Source organism: Arachis ipaensis, chromosome B4 (genome assembly GCF_059453495.1).
Source record: "Arachis ipaensis isolate K30076 ecotype BB chromosome B4, ASM5945349v1, whole genome shotgun sequence".
NCBI classification, from domain to species: domain Eukaryota; kingdom Viridiplantae; phylum Streptophyta; class Magnoliopsida; order Fabales; family Fabaceae; genus Arachis; species Arachis ipaensis.
Genome location: NC_142439.1, coordinates 108933476 through 108949119, shown reverse-complemented (window position 1 = coordinate 108949119; position 15644 = coordinate 108933476). Strand labels below are relative to the sequence as shown.

Here is a 15644-nt window from a genome sequence, read left to right as displayed (position 1 = left end):
GTTTATGAAAATGTTTTTTTATTTTTATTTTCACCATTTTTTATTTTAAGTTTTAATGAGGAGAAAATAACAAAAATATTTTTTTAAACTTTTTTTATAATATTCTAAAGAGTAAAGTATCATTTATGTCCCCAACGTTTGGGGTAAGTCTCAAATCTATCCCTAACGTTTTAAACGTCCTATTTGTGTACCAAACGTTTGTAATTGTAGTCAATGTAGTCCTACCGTCAAAATTGTTAACATTCCGCTAACTCCGTTACCTACGTGGACGCTGAGGTTGTAAGCCCAAATGGTTTAGAGAGACACGTCTGCGTTTCGCGCCTATTATTCCATTCAGTGAATGGGAAAACGAAACGTTGAAGAAACAGAGCACCTCAACGCTTCTTTGTTCAGTCCGGTTCTCCTCACCACACACGTCTGACACTTCTTCGAGGGTGATCGCAGGGAGGGGCTACAAGGTAGTTGGCGGGTTGTGGTTCCTTGTGTTACATGAAAGATCGCACCTTCGGTCTGGCGACAGAGAGGTTTTCTTCGACAAGGTATGTACGAGGAAGAAATTCTGTTTGTTGGGTTTGTATTTAGTAGTTGGATGAAGAACAAATGTCATACAGCAGGTTGTTTACAGTTTAGGGTTTATTTGAATTTATGTATTCCCAGAGAACTGTTCGCTTCGTACGTTAGTTAGGGCATGAATTGAATTGTTTTTTGTGACTCAAGCTGTGCTTAAGAATTTACTAGTTTCACTTTGCTAGTCTGATGTAACAGGGTGTGCAGTTTTTAGGATGAGTTATTTCAGTGTCAAAGTTTACCACCATGGAAGCTTTGGTCTTGAAGGTGGGCTTTTGAAGTATTTGGGTGGGGAGACAACTGTGATAGACTACTGTAATGGAGATGAGTGGAGCCTGATTGAGGTTTATGATATAGTGAGCAGACAAGGGTATTTGAAAAAAGACATTGCAGCAATGTGGTACAAATCACTGGGAGGGAGTACAGAAGAAAGCTTAAGGATGCTGCGAACAGACAAAGATGCGATGGATATGGCTAATATTGGGGTTAGGGAGGATATGGTGGAGCTGTATGTAGTGCATAAACCTAGTGATATCCATGAAGAAGTTCAGGATGTACACATGTTAGGGAGTACTGAAACTACCATGCAAGAGCAGGCTTGTGGATCTAATGGGCCAGGCCCAATTGTGGCATTTGAGGCCCATTCAGCAAGAGAAGTTGAGAGAAATTCTGGCCCAAATGTGGAGGAAGAAAATGTGGGTGAGAAAGATGGAAAAGATGAATCAGATGAGGAAGAAGAGGGTAGTGATGGCAGCGAGGATGAGGACTATACTCCCAAGGATGGTGTAGATGACAGCAGTGATTCATGGAGTTCTGATTCCAGAAATGGTTATTGCTCAGAAGATAGTGCTGCTGAGGTTGTGTTTGGTGACAGTGATGATGATAAGGAAGGGGCTGAGGGGTTAGTTGATGTGGACATCAGGGTAGGGGATACATTCGAGCCTGGCACAACTGAATCCCAAACTGATGCAGCAAAAGAGAATAGGAGTGGATATGACAGAGGTAAGGAGAAGATACCTGCATGTTTAGGGGATGAGGAAGAGGGATATGAATCAGAAGATTTTCTTGATGTGCCTATTGTTGGTGATGATGAGGATGCCAACAATGTTGCGAAGAGGTATCCCTTGCACAAGCAGCTAAAGGACATGAGTGAGTATAAGTGGGAGATTGGAACTCTTTATGTATCAAGAGAGGAGTTTAAGGATTGTGCTACTGCCTATGCTGTACATACTGGGAGGGGTTTGAGGTTTGATAAGGTTGACCTTCGGAGAGTGAAAGTCATTTGCGTTGAGGGTTGTAACTGGTTTGCATACTGTGGGAAGATGAAGAATGAGCAAACATGGCAACTCACCAGCTGCCACAACAAACATAGCTGTTCCAAGGAGTTGAAAATTGGTATTATGCATGCAAAATGGTTGAGCAAGGTCTTTCTAAACAAAATTGCTGAGAATCCAAAGATAAAGCTCTCCACACTAATGAAGAAAGCATACATCAAGTGGAATGTAGAGCTGACTAAGTCTAAAGCTGCCCGGGTTAAGCAGTTTGCTCTTGATGAGTTACAAGGAACGTACATTGAGCAGTATCGGAGGCTCTATGACTACTGTCACGAATTGCTCAGGTCTAACCCGGGCTCTACAGTGAAGTTGCAAGTGGAGAGACCACCAGAGTTTGCTTCTGAGAGACCAAAACCTGGTGTGGATTTAAGGCCAAAGTTCTAAAGACTTTATGTGTGCCTTGATGCATGCAAGAAGAGCTTCATGGTTTGCCGTCCAATAATTTGCCTCGACGGGTGCTTCATCAAGACACCTTATGGAGGTCAGCTTCTCACTGCTATTGGCTGGGACTTGAACGACCAGATGTTGCCAATAGCCTATGCAGTGGTTGAAGCAGAGACGAAGGACACATGGACCTAGTTCCTTACCAATTTGTGTGATGACTTCGGGTATGACAAGATAAGGGGCTGCACCTTCATGTCTGACCAACAGAAGGTAGTTATTTCTAAACTTAGTTTTAAGGAGCTACTTCATTGAACCTATTATTAGTTTTAGTAGTGTATGCAGGTGTTTGAATTGTAGGGAGAAGTTCTTGTAGTGTTTGCTGGTGTTTGTACTATATGATATATGGTCTGAGTTGTAATGAGTTACTGATTTTGTGCATTAACTGATTTAATTATACCTAACAAATATCATGCTGCTCTAATTACTGTATTAACTATTTCTTGTGGGTTTAGGGATTGGTTCCAACCTTTGATGAGCTGATTCCCGGAGTGGATCATAGATTTTGTGTTAGACATCTTTATAGCAATTTCAGGAAGAGATTCCCAGGGCTGCAACTAAAACTGATGATGTGGAATGCTGCAAAGGCTACTTATTTACAAGAGTGGGAGAGGAGAATGGCTGAGATACAGAGTCTTGATAATGGAGCCTACAACCACCTGATGGAGATACCAACCAAATATTGGTGCCGCCACAAGTTTGGGGCCTGGTCTAAGTGTGACACCTTGGTAAACAATATGTGTGAGGTCTTTAACTCTGTAATTGTGGATGCCAGAGAGAAGTCAATAGTCAGCATGCTTGAAGACATCAGAGTATACATAATGAGGCGTTGGGCTGATAATAGGGATCGTATAATTGAATACCCAAGAGAAGTATTGCCCCGTATCAGGATTAAGGTTGAGAAACAAGCTGATGCAAGTGGTAAGTGGGTGAGCACGTATGCTGGTCATGATAAATATGAGGTAACAAGTATCCATGGAGGCAAAGAGAAGTTCGTTGTTGATTTGAAGAATCATGAGTGTTCTTGCAGGAAGTTTCAACTCTCCGGGATCCCCTGTGCTCATGCAATGACCTGCATCAGGAAGATGTGCTTCAACGTTGACAACTTTGTTGCAAACTGTTACAAGAAATCAACCTACACTGACTGCTACCAACATGTGGTATATCCCTTGAATGGACCCAACCTGTGGGAGAAGACACCCTTTGATGACGTTTTGCCACCAGTTTACAGGAAACCCATTGGAAGGCCTAAAGTAAAACGTAATAAAGCTACAGATGAGAACCCAACTCGGGGAGGAGTTTCTCGCGAAGGGCAGAATCAAAAGTGCTCCTATTGTTTTGCTAGAGGTCACAACAAACGGACCTATCCAAAGAAGCGCAAAGTAGCTGCAACTGCATCGGTAAGCACTGTTAATTTATTTTGCTCATGTTAGTTAGGGCTTCATTTTTATTAATTGCATTTAAAGATTATGATATGAGTAGCTGTTGAATAATTCTGCTTAGTTGATTTTCTGGCTGTTTACTAGGCAAATAAAGTAGCTGGATCCACAAGAAGGGCTTCCAGATTCAAGTCTAGCACCAGCACTAGCACTATCTCAAGCACTATCTCCAGCCAGGGCTCTAAGCCATCCCAAGCTGCTGCAAAGAAGACCACAGTCACCCGGCCAAAGAGAAAATCTGCTGCTACTGATGTGAGTTCACAACACTCTCAAGCTACTTCAAAAAAGCCTAAGCTGACTCCATCCACCACAAATCTGAGGGTGCTGCCAAGCCCATCGAAGAACATCACCCAATCCCAACTGAAGTTCATGGCTAGGACACCTCCCAAAGCATGGAAAAGGATGTGACGAATATGATGTCTGGTGGTTTATATTTTAAGCCTACTTGTTTTATGAGTTCAGGATTTCTGTTTAGTATCCTTATAGTGTCTGGAAACTAGTTTTAAGACAATAGTATATTATTGCAGACCCTTAGTATGGAGCAAACTGTGTTGCTCTTGTTTTGTTATTATGGAGCAAACTGTGTTGCTCTTGTTTTGTTATTTTGCTTCCAACATTTACTGCTTGTATCCAATGACAGCTTTTTGGTTAATCATTAAGTAATATGTTACAGAACCCTATGTTTCCTGTTGACTTGCTTCATTTAAATAGAATGCAAAAATCCAAAACTTGATTTCAATCAACTCTTTCATTGAAACAACATTGCATATGCACAAACCAGCCTTTCTTCAACCAAAACACAAAGTTACATCAATGCATTACCATCTGCCAAAGAGTTCAACAAAATAGCAACTAGTTCAACATGACTATTATCTCTAACCCAACATACAGATCTCAATTTAGCTATGTAACAACTTTCTCCTATGACTCATCAAAACCAGCAACATTATTCTAGTGAAAGTCTGCCAAATTTGGTTGCTGTTGTTTTTTCAAACACCATTATCAGTGCAAGTGTCCATCCAACTAAAGCAACTCCCACTGCAACCATGAATCTGAACTCAACCATATCCAGTTTGCCCTTCAAATTTCTGACCTTCAATCTTAGCCTAGAAACTTGTGACGGATCTTCCTCTGGTTCTGCCCATACGAAGTAGCCACATTCTTCTCCAACCTATACAATACATGATACAGCAGAGTCACACCCATTGATGATCAAAACGCATAACTCAACAACAAATAAGGACATGGCTAAAGCTCACCCCGAAGTTAACGCAACCCCAAAACCTCCGCCCAGGATTTTCTGCCGTCGACGACGTTGCGAGCACAGGCCGTTCCCCACAGTAACAGGTTGTCCTCCTTCGACGTGCTAGGTTCCTACTTCGTGTGGCTTGCTTGTTGCCTTGGCTCGCTTCAGATTGGCATGCTTCATGCTCCATCTTCTCTCACGCACGGGGAATCGGCCTTCAAAGGCAGCGCAGCAGCAACTGGAGCCAAAGAATTGGGTATTGGGGTTTTCGAGAGGATCCCCTGCTTAACATTTATTTTTTTTATTTTATTTTTTAAATTGAATAACGGTAACAACACATGCCCTGCCACCGTGTCACATAACGTCCACGTAGGCTCCGCCGTTAACGAAATGTTTGCAATTTTGACGGTAGGACTACATTGACTACAATTACAAACGTTTGGTACACAAATAGGACGTTTAAAACGTTAGGGATAGGTTTGAGACTTACCCCAAACGTTGGGGACATAAATGATACTTTACTCTATTCTAAAATAAAAAATATTAAATATGAAAATTAAGAACAAAAATACAAACCAAATAAATTCTTAATTTTTTTATTGACAAAACAAAATTTACATTGTACCATAAAAGATGAATTCCTGTTGACAAACTATCTTAACCCTAAAAATTTGTCCAATTCCCAAACTACACCTCCTCACCCAATCTATCCTAACCCCAAATCAAGGAGAGACATCATCATTGTATCATTATGTTGACTGAGCAGATGCCTACAATAGAAAATAATAATGCCAAAATCAAACAAGTAGTTAAACATACTACGAATGACTTGATTAGGGATCTACAAGGAATCAACTCCGAACCCCATTGTGGTTCATAGGAGGACAGAGGGCTAGACACCAATCAAGTGTTAGATAATGCTAGGCTAAACCAGAGAGCTCATGACAATATAACTCAATCATAACCCAGGCCATTAAAAAAATGCTAAATAGAGCAGCTTTCAATACGAGGTTAACAAATCAACCCTATTTCAATTCCTATTTTCAAAGTATCATTAAATAAAAAACACACTACTATAAATTCTAAGAAACTTGCAACGACGAGTTGTATCTGTTCTTCAAATAGAAAGTCTCTGATGATACAAATTTAGTTGATGGTTTATTTGTTTGGTTGAGTAAAATCCACAGGTAATAAATAAAGTAGCATGTTATGGATTTTAATTTTTTCGTTTTTTCTTAAAAAATATATAATCCTTTTGAAAAAAAAAGGGAATATGATTAATCTCATTAGCAAATTACCATGAGTGTCAACCATTTATATAAAACATAATAAAATCGAGAGTTAAGAGTTGCCTTATTAATAATGAGTGCACCTAACAATTTTCAAAGACGAGCCCATAAAAAGAAACCTGGATTCGATGATTCCAAAATATTTGGACTATTAAATGGTCTCATAATAAAACATGTTTTTAAAATTTTTTAATAACTACTAAATAGTCCGTTTCTAATTTTAATTATAAATTAACCACATATATTTTATTTAATTATAAAAGTTATTATTTTATTATTTATCTATTATATTTATTAATAATAAAAAATAAAAACAATAACGAATTAGATCTTTCATTGATCGTAATAACTTTTTGGCAATTTCAATCGATTAAAAATTTATCTTTGATCCATTACATCCGTCGAGGATTTTGAAATCGTATTTCTTAAAAAATCAATTGATTGGATTAACAAAACAATTAATTAAATTTCAAGTTTCCCATAAATCAATCAATTTATAAACCATTAGTCACGGCACGATTCAAAATTTATAAAAATGACATGAAATTGAGAATGGCGCGATTCAAAATTCAATCGATTGAATTATCCTACCAATCGATTGAATGTAGAAAAAAACTTATTTACGTCACATTTCAATCGATTGAATGATCATACTAATCGATTGAATTGGAATATACCATTAGTCATGTACAAAATTCAATCGATTGTATTATCATACCAATCGATTAAACCTTCATATATCATTTTAATAGTGGCCTTCAATCGATTGGGTAATATAAACAATTGATTGAATTATAAAAAAATTCACATTCTAGTCATCGTTCAATCGATTGGGTAATATGACAAATCGATTGATTTTTTGCGAAAATCATACTGTCTTGCAACTTTCAATCGATTGTTTTGTGGTAACATAAAGTCCAATCGATTAAGTTATGGGAAACCTGAAATTCAATCGATTGTTTTGTTAATCCAATCGATTGATTTTCTAAGAAACACGATTTTAAAATCCTCCATGGATGTAATGGATCAAAGATAAACTTTTAATCGATTGGAATTGCCAAAAAGTTATTACGATCAATGGAAGATCTAATTTGTTATTGTTTTTATTTTTGATTATTAATAAATATAATAGATGAATGATAAAATAATAATTTATAAAATAAAAAATAGTTTTTATGGTTAAATAAAATATATGGAGTTAATTTGTAATTAAAATTAGAAATTGACTATTTAGCAGATATTAAAAAACTTAAAAAACATATTTTGTTACGGGACCATTTAATGGTCCAAACGTTCTGGGACTATCGAATCCTTTGCCTTTAAAATAAGTGAATTTTATGGTGCCTATAATTTAGTGTCTAATTTTTGTCTAATTTATTTTTTAATGTAAAATTTGAATATTTAATAATTATTTATTTTTATATTTTTAAAATTAAATATTAATTTTTAACCTTTTTTAATAAGTTAAACAAATATTTTTAGATACTATAGTAATCACTTTAAAATTAATGTTTTTTCAATATATCAAAAGTAAAATAGGCAACACAATGTAGCTAGAAACAAAATAGTTTCACTTTCGACTAATGAAATTGAAATTTTTGTTAAGGAAGTAGAAAGGAAAAAGTAAAGGAAGACTATGAAATTGAAATCACTATCGATGTTGGTCGATGGAATGAATGCAAGGATCGAAGATTGAAAATAAATACAAAATTGAAACACAGCATTAATGTTGTTATTACTTATGACTAGTGACAGAGCATCTCAGTGCACCTGACCCTAATCAGCCTGATTTGATATAGAGAAATTAACATTTGGATCCCAATAAATTATCTCACCGTCAATCTTAATGCAAAAGTTAATAATAGATTAATAGGCTTTAAGGTAAACAAAAATGATATTTTCACACTAAAATTCAGTTCAGCAATTTTTGTACCAAAAGAAATGTCAAACTTAAAGGCTTCAAATAATTGAAAACGAAAAGAATCAATACACCAATTTATGTGAAAAGGGGGGGGGGGGGAATAAATTGGTATACTGTGACAGAACCCACATTTTGTCATCTTCAGAGACATAATAGTTAATGCTAAATGTAAGTTACCATTTGTATAGTAGATCTTTCAGAATGACAAAAGGTTGAATTTCATGTTTGTCGATATTGTATCAAGGAGTAAATTGAAATTTTAATCCGAAAAAACGTTTAGCTTGTGGACACTATTCGTGATGCATCCTTTAATAGAAGGTACCTTATTTATATACAATAATTTTTATATTCTCCCTTGCATAAATCAATTAATTATTTCCTTAGATGCATATTTATATCCCTTAGATCATAGAGAACTTACCTAGCTCCAGAAGCAATAATGGGTTCTAAACAAATGACCCAAACAATCTTTGAATACAAGCTAAAGAGCCGCAACCCAAAAACACCACACTTCTATGCAACCATATTTGTTGGGGTCCTCATTTTCACTTTTGTTGAGAGCATGTACTCAAATTCCAAGATCCATTACTTCAACCTCAAAAGTCATGTTACTGACACAGCACCACAATTTGGATATTTAGAGAACAATGTTGTGATGGCAGAAGAACAGCAATCTGAAGAAGCAGAAAACTATGACCCTCTGATTCCCCCTGACAATGTTTCAAGAGATGAAAGGATTGAATGGTTCAGAAGACAGCTCCCTGAGATAGAGGTTCTAAAGTCAACAACATTATCACAACAATTTCATAGCAGAGTCTTCAATTTCCTCAACAAAGGTTGTCCAGTGTTGCACCACATCATATGGATGTCCCCAGCAAGATCCTTTGGCAAGAGAGAGTTTCTCACACTGGACTCATTCTTTAAGGCCAATCCGGATGCATGCTTGCTTATTGTGTCCCGGTCCATGGACTCGCCACGTGGATACGCAATCTTGAAGTCACTGCTCGACCGGGGGTTCAAAATCCAGGCCGTGACGCCGGATTTGCCTTTTTTGGTTAAGGACACCCCGGCTGAGCCGTGGCTTGAACAGATCAATAGTGGCACTAAAGATCCAGGATATGTACCATTGTCCAATAATTTGTCCAATCTTATCAGATTAACAATTTTATACAAATATGGAGGAGTGTATATGGACACTGACCTTATAGTACTAAGAGATTTCTCTAATTTGAGGAACACAATTGGTGCACAAAGTTTAGACCCTGTGACTAGACATTGGGTCATATTAAATAACGGAGTTATGATTTTTGACATTAACCATCCAATTTTGTTGGAGTTTATGCAGGAGTTTGCAACAACTTTCAATGGTAATAAATGGGGATATAATGGGCCTCAATTGGTTCAGCGGGTTATAGAAAGAATGGGAGGAACTGAAGGGTTTAATCTTACAATTTTGCCTCCTAGGGCATTCTATCCTGTGGATAGGGTTAGGGCTTGGAGGTTTTTGAAGAAGCCACAAGATGAATCGGAATCAAGGTGGGTGGAAAATCAACTGAATGATTTGTCTGGTAGAGAGATCTACAGTGTGCATTTGTGGAACAAGAGAACAAAAGATTTGGAGATTGAAGAGGGAAGTGTTGTGGCTAAATTGATTTCGAATCACTGTGTTGTTTGTGACGGGATTATAAAAGCTTAGAAAAGAGGCAAAATTACTTGTAATGTTTGAGAATTCACAAAGCATTATCAATGGGATCAGTGAGAAGATATCGCAAATCTTATGATTTTGATATTTGTTTCAAAGGGATACTATATAAATCATGAAACATGTAAAAGCATTATATCTTAGGACGACTTTATAGATTTTAAGAATCTGATATTGTTTTTTTTTTTTTTTTTTTATTTTATTAAGACGTTCATCTATTGTATAAAATTAAAAGAAGAGTAGCAATAATCTTTATATATGCAGAATCTATATATACTACATTACTACTGATTTTGAGTCAATTTAAACTTCCCATTTGAGACACAATATGATAGTAAAATTCGATCGAGGCATTTAGTCATTTTTTTAAAAATTATTTTACTTATATTAAATTATAGATCCTAAATCATAAAATTTTTATTTTATATTAAATTATAAATTTTAAGTTCTAAAGTTGGTTAGTATAAACTAATTAAAAATTAGTTCTTTATAATTTATCTTAAAATACTTGACTTGCTTAAAATAAGTTAATTGATGTTATCTCAATTGCAATTCGTTTTTAGGAAAATTCTATAGTATAAATTTGAAAAAAATCTACACGGAAAATAAATTGGTCACAATTCTTTTCTATTAATTGTTGTTATAGAGTATGGTCTCTTATCATATATTTTTTAAGTGGGATTAAGAAAAAATAAATGAGAAAAGATATTAAATGAATCATACTTAATCATAACAATTAAAAGAAAAAATTCAGATAATTTAGTACATGTTTGGGCGTCATTATTTTGTTAAAAAAAGATCTTTTTTCAATGAAAAAAGATCTTTTTTTATTTTTTAACGTGTTTGGCAAATTTCTAGTAGTAAAAGTAAAAGCACTAGTAAAATAAAAAAAAATCTTTTTTGAGAAGCTGTAATTTACATCTTTTTTTAAAAGATCTTTTTTCCTTAAAAAAAAGATATTTTTCATGTAATAAATAAACAAAAAAGTACTTTTATATTGTTATACCCAAACATAATTGATTGATAAAAAGACCTTTTTACATGAGATATCCAAACATAAAATTACTTTTACTTCTCTATAAGATCTTTTAAAAAAAGATAACTCAAAAAAATATCTTTTTTTAAAAACTCACCCAAACAAGCCCTTACTCTGCTGTCATTTTTAATTAAATTTTTAATATACGAACTAATTCTTAACAAATTTTATATTAAGTCAATTAGATTTAAAAAATAGGTTTAATTATTTTGTTAGTTCTTATTCAAATTTTTAATTAGGTCCTTATATTTTTTTTCCTTTCAATTAGGTCCCTACATTACTTTTAATTTTGTAATTACGTCATTTTTATGTTAAAAATGTTAAAATTAACATAATATTTTTACCAAAATACATGCAGCCAAACATTTAATTAAGTTTTTAATTATAAATACATTTAATTTGCGAAAAAATATTTAATTAACTTTAATATCTTTACACTAAGAAGGACTTAATTACAACATTAAAGCAATGTAGAAACCCAATTGAAAAAAAAAATATAAAATCTAATTAAAATTTTGATAAAAATATAAGGACTAACAAAATAATTAAACCTAAAAAATATTATATAAGACAAGTTACTCTCATTTTAAAACGACGAAGAAAACAATTCGTCAGACAAAACATATCTTTAAGAATCATTTTATCATTTATATCTCTTAAAAATAATTTTGTCAAATAATTTAGGGTCAAGTTGATTATTTACTCTTTATTCAAATATAAATATAAAAGTAAATATTCAACTCCGTTTCAATTCGTTTTCGCAAAAAACAATGGGATCTCTTATAAAAAACACACTTTGACTCTCAACCTTATCATTTTGGAAGATTAACTACTCTCACAAATTATTAATAAATTTATTTTTTAATAAAGAGTAAAAATCTTAACCCTAATCCCTATTATTTAGTATGCAAGAACTATTGCTAGAAATGACGTTGCAAGAAGAACAAATAATTGCAGAATAAAAACTTTTCAAAAAGAAAAAATAATATCAAACAAGAAATAAGAGAAGAAAATAGTGATGTTGAAGATGTTGGTGTTGGTATTGATTGTAAGATCCAGAACTTTTGAAAAAAGGCTATCATGAATTAATTTTAAATTTAATATTTTTGTAGATTTAATTTCAGAAATTTTTTTATTGGGTAAAGTATATTTTTGTCCCTAAAATTTGGAAAAAGTTTCAAAAATATCCCTAAGTTTTATTTTGTTTCAATTTTGTCCTAAAATTTTTCGATTTGCATCAAATATACTCTTGACGGCTAAATTTTCGAAAAATTTAAGACCAATTTAATAATAATGCATGAAAATTATGCTTGATTTGCTTATGTTGAGGGTTGTTCTTATGAAATTGTTGTTGAATTGGTATTAAATTTTTTGGAAAATTAGCCGTCAGGGGTATATTTGATGCAAATCGAAAACTTTTAGGACAAAATTGAAACAAAATAAAACTTAGAGGTATTTTTGAAACTTTTGTCAAATTTCAAGGACAAAAAATATACTTTACCCTTTTTTTATTAAAGATAATTAAAGCAAGTTTCGATTAATTGAATTTGAAATAAATTAAGATTATTATCCAATTTTACAATTATTGAATTATTTTCTATATTTAAATTATAAAGTTGGTAGTTGTGAAATAATAAGAATTTTATATGATTTGGACTAAATAATTAATATTTTAAAATATTAATACAGCTGTTTTGGAAAATAAAGAAATTAATTATATTATTTCTAATTATTAGATTTGAACATTTTATTGAAAATAATTTGTGAAATTGATGAATAAATAGTATTTTTATACATTATTATTGTTGGATTAAAATTTATTTCTAATTACTACATTATCCCTATTTTTATTTGAAATTACAAAACTACCCTTAAACCTAATTTTACTTAAACCCTAATTCCCAAATTGGGAAATCTCTAACCCTGAAACCCTAACCCGGTTACCCTTTCCCCAAACCCAGTAGTCACAATCCCAACCCCCCATCAGCAACACAAACACACGCACACAATGAAACAAAGGAAAGAAAGAAAACGAAATAGAGGGAGAAGAAGGAACCGGCGTGGGGGGGGGGGGGGGAGGGAGCTCGCCGCCGCGTTGCCACGCCTCGCCGTCGGACCCATTCCGCTGCTGCCACCAACGCCGATGAAGGGGGATGGCTCGCGAGTGAGAGGGTTGCGGGCTTGGAGCCACCGTCACGGAGAAGAGGCGTCGGAGAGAGACAAAACTCAGATCTCGTCTCCGCCGTCCATGGAGCCTCGAGCCGAGTCACTGTCACCGGAAGGAGGGAGAAAACCCGAGATGGAGGAGCTGCGTCCAGTCGCCACTCACTACTAGAAATAGGGTTTTTTCGGACGAATTTTGAGACGAAATTGAAATAAATTTCGAACAAATTAGGGACAAAATTTTTCTTTCAAACAAAATTGGAACGAATTTTTTTTATCCCAAAAAACCTTGTTGCTAATTTACATTTTGTCTGAAATTTCGTTCGAAATTTTTTTCAGACGATTTTGTGACAAATTTTGAATTGGCATTTATCTGCTAGATTTCTAACTATTATGATGTATTATAGACGAATTTTAGACAGATTAGCCAACATAAAGACAATGTATTTCAGACAAATTTCAAACGTAAAAATATTTCATTTTAGACAAAATTTAAATAAAAATATATTTTATTTCAAACAAATTTCTAACGAATTTAGTCAAATATAACAAAATTTTTTCCAACCAATTTTAGACAAATCAAATATTTCTTTTCAATTAAATTTCAGAAAAATTTAATTTAAAAGAATTTACGTATTTAAAATAAATTTCATACAAAACAATAAAATATTTTTGCACAAGTTTTCTACAAATTTAATATAATATTTCAAACAATTTTTATACAGAATAATTTGCTATTTAATAGATAAATATTTTAGAAAAAAAATTGTATTCGATTTGCTTTTTATATTAAGACCATCATAATCATTTTTTTCATATTACATCATTGAAATTATAAACACATAATAAAGACATGAAAAAGCCAATTACCATAAAAGAGTTAAACAAATTTATTATTAAAATACTTGTCTATAATCAAATTAAAATAAAAAATAATTAAACTAAAACAAAAAAAACTTTAAAAATGTCGAATATCATGAATAAAATCAAATGTACTAACTAATTCACCTAAAAATTGCTTAATTTAAATCAGAAAAAACATATACTCCAAACATCAATCACTCATGTTACCATCCTCATCATCAGTAGAGCATGTCCCAGGCTCATCATCCGCAAGAACAGACAAAGTTGAAGGAAGTAGGAGATTCAACTTTTTATACAAAGTATGAAGTGTCCTTTCAGTAGAACCGATTCTTTTCTGTTGAGCTTTTAGTTGACGTCCTTGATCTTTTAACTTATGCTCAGCATCATTCAACTTAACCTTTTGCTCTTCATTGATCATTTCTTGCTCCTTTACCTTTTCTTTCCACATGTGAAGTTCTTGCTCAATATTTAGATTGTCTTTGGATGTCTCTGAGCAATTTCTAGAATCCAACTTTGAAGAGAGATTTAAACCAAAAGAACCTAAACCAAAAGCAGCTTTCTTTTTTTCCTTTGTCACAACTTTGTTCCAAATAGTGTAATCATCTAATATATCTAGGCCTTCCTTAGAAGCCAAACATCTCCCTCATTATCTAAAGATAAAGCTACTTGAGAAAGTTCTGTCTTTCGCTTTTAAAATTCGCCCTACAAAACCAATTCATTTTAATCACAACTAAATATGTCATGAACAAATACTAACATATAGTGAAAATTATTTTTGAAAACGACAAAAGAAGAAGAACAAAGTAGCATCACATACAATGACTTTCTCAGATCTTTCATCAATCTAATTTTTGTCCTTTTTGGTGTGGCATTTAGTATAAACCTCCTCTAGAGAAGGTTTTACTCCTGTAGCTTTCTCCTATAATATAATAGTTTTAATCGATAGGAAAGAAAAAAGAATAAGGAAACATTACACATAATAAGAACAAGACTAAAATTAAACTATTTTTATCTTACGATTCTGCGTGCATGTTTACCCATAGATATGAAACCACCAGTGTGCATGGAACTTTCAGCATTTGATGCTCGATTCACAGTATTTGCTACTGACCAGTTCTTAAAATGCGGATCTGTAGCGCAATAATGTAATAGTTGATGCCAAACGGGTTCAGGAATAGATTTTGGTACATAGTTAGGGTCTTTTGAATAATTGAGTCTCTCCTGATTTATCAACCCTCTTAATTGAGCACTCCCTTTAATCTAAAAAATTTGACAAATTCTTGCATTGTGTTGAGATTCCCATATACAATTTTTTTATAAAAGAAAATAAACATATACATTGAATTACCCACTATGTATAATATCAGAATAATAAAAAATGATAATAAATGCTTACCTTAAATTCAGTAAACTACAAATCTCGCATCTGATCACTGGCATGTCCCCATGCAGGGCAGAATTCTGAAAATTTGCTTTTAATGGCATCTATTACATGACGAACAGTAGTACATAGATTAAACCTATAAGAAGATCAAATAATGAGTAATTACACATGTATTCACAATAAAAATAATATAGAGAGAACGTTAAAACACAAAAGTGATTGTTGTATTTACTCTTTGCCAAAGGCACTATTTTCAAG

At 33.4% G+C, this 15644-nt stretch overlaps 2 protein-coding genes and 1 pseudogene across 2 annotated transcripts; all 3 read left to right on the top strand.

Moving 5' to 3' along the window:
- The first annotated feature begins 782 nt into the window (after positions 1 to 782).
- Positions 783 to 2597, top strand: LOC148568729 (uncharacterized; annotated as a pseudogene).
- Positions 2598 to 3136: 539 nt separating this feature from the next.
- On the top strand, positions 3137 to 4189 carry LOC107636679 (uncharacterized). The gene is made up of 2 exons (XM_016340171.2): positions 3137 to 3742; positions 3869 to 4189. The coding sequence occupies exons 1-2, from the start codon at positions 3137 to 3139 to the stop codon at positions 4187 to 4189; spliced, it is 927 nt and encodes a 308-aa protein (XP_016195657.2).
- Positions 4190 to 8613: 4424 nt separating this feature from the next.
- LOC107637882 (uncharacterized) lies at positions 8614 to 10010 on the top strand. Its single transcript, XM_016341147.3, has one exon. The coding sequence runs from the start codon at positions 8677 to 8679 to the stop codon at positions 9931 to 9933; it is 1257 nt and encodes a 418-aa protein (XP_016196633.1). The 5' UTR covers positions 8614 to 8676; the 3' UTR covers positions 9934 to 10010.
- The last annotated feature ends 5634 nt before the right edge of the window (positions 10011 to 15644 follow it).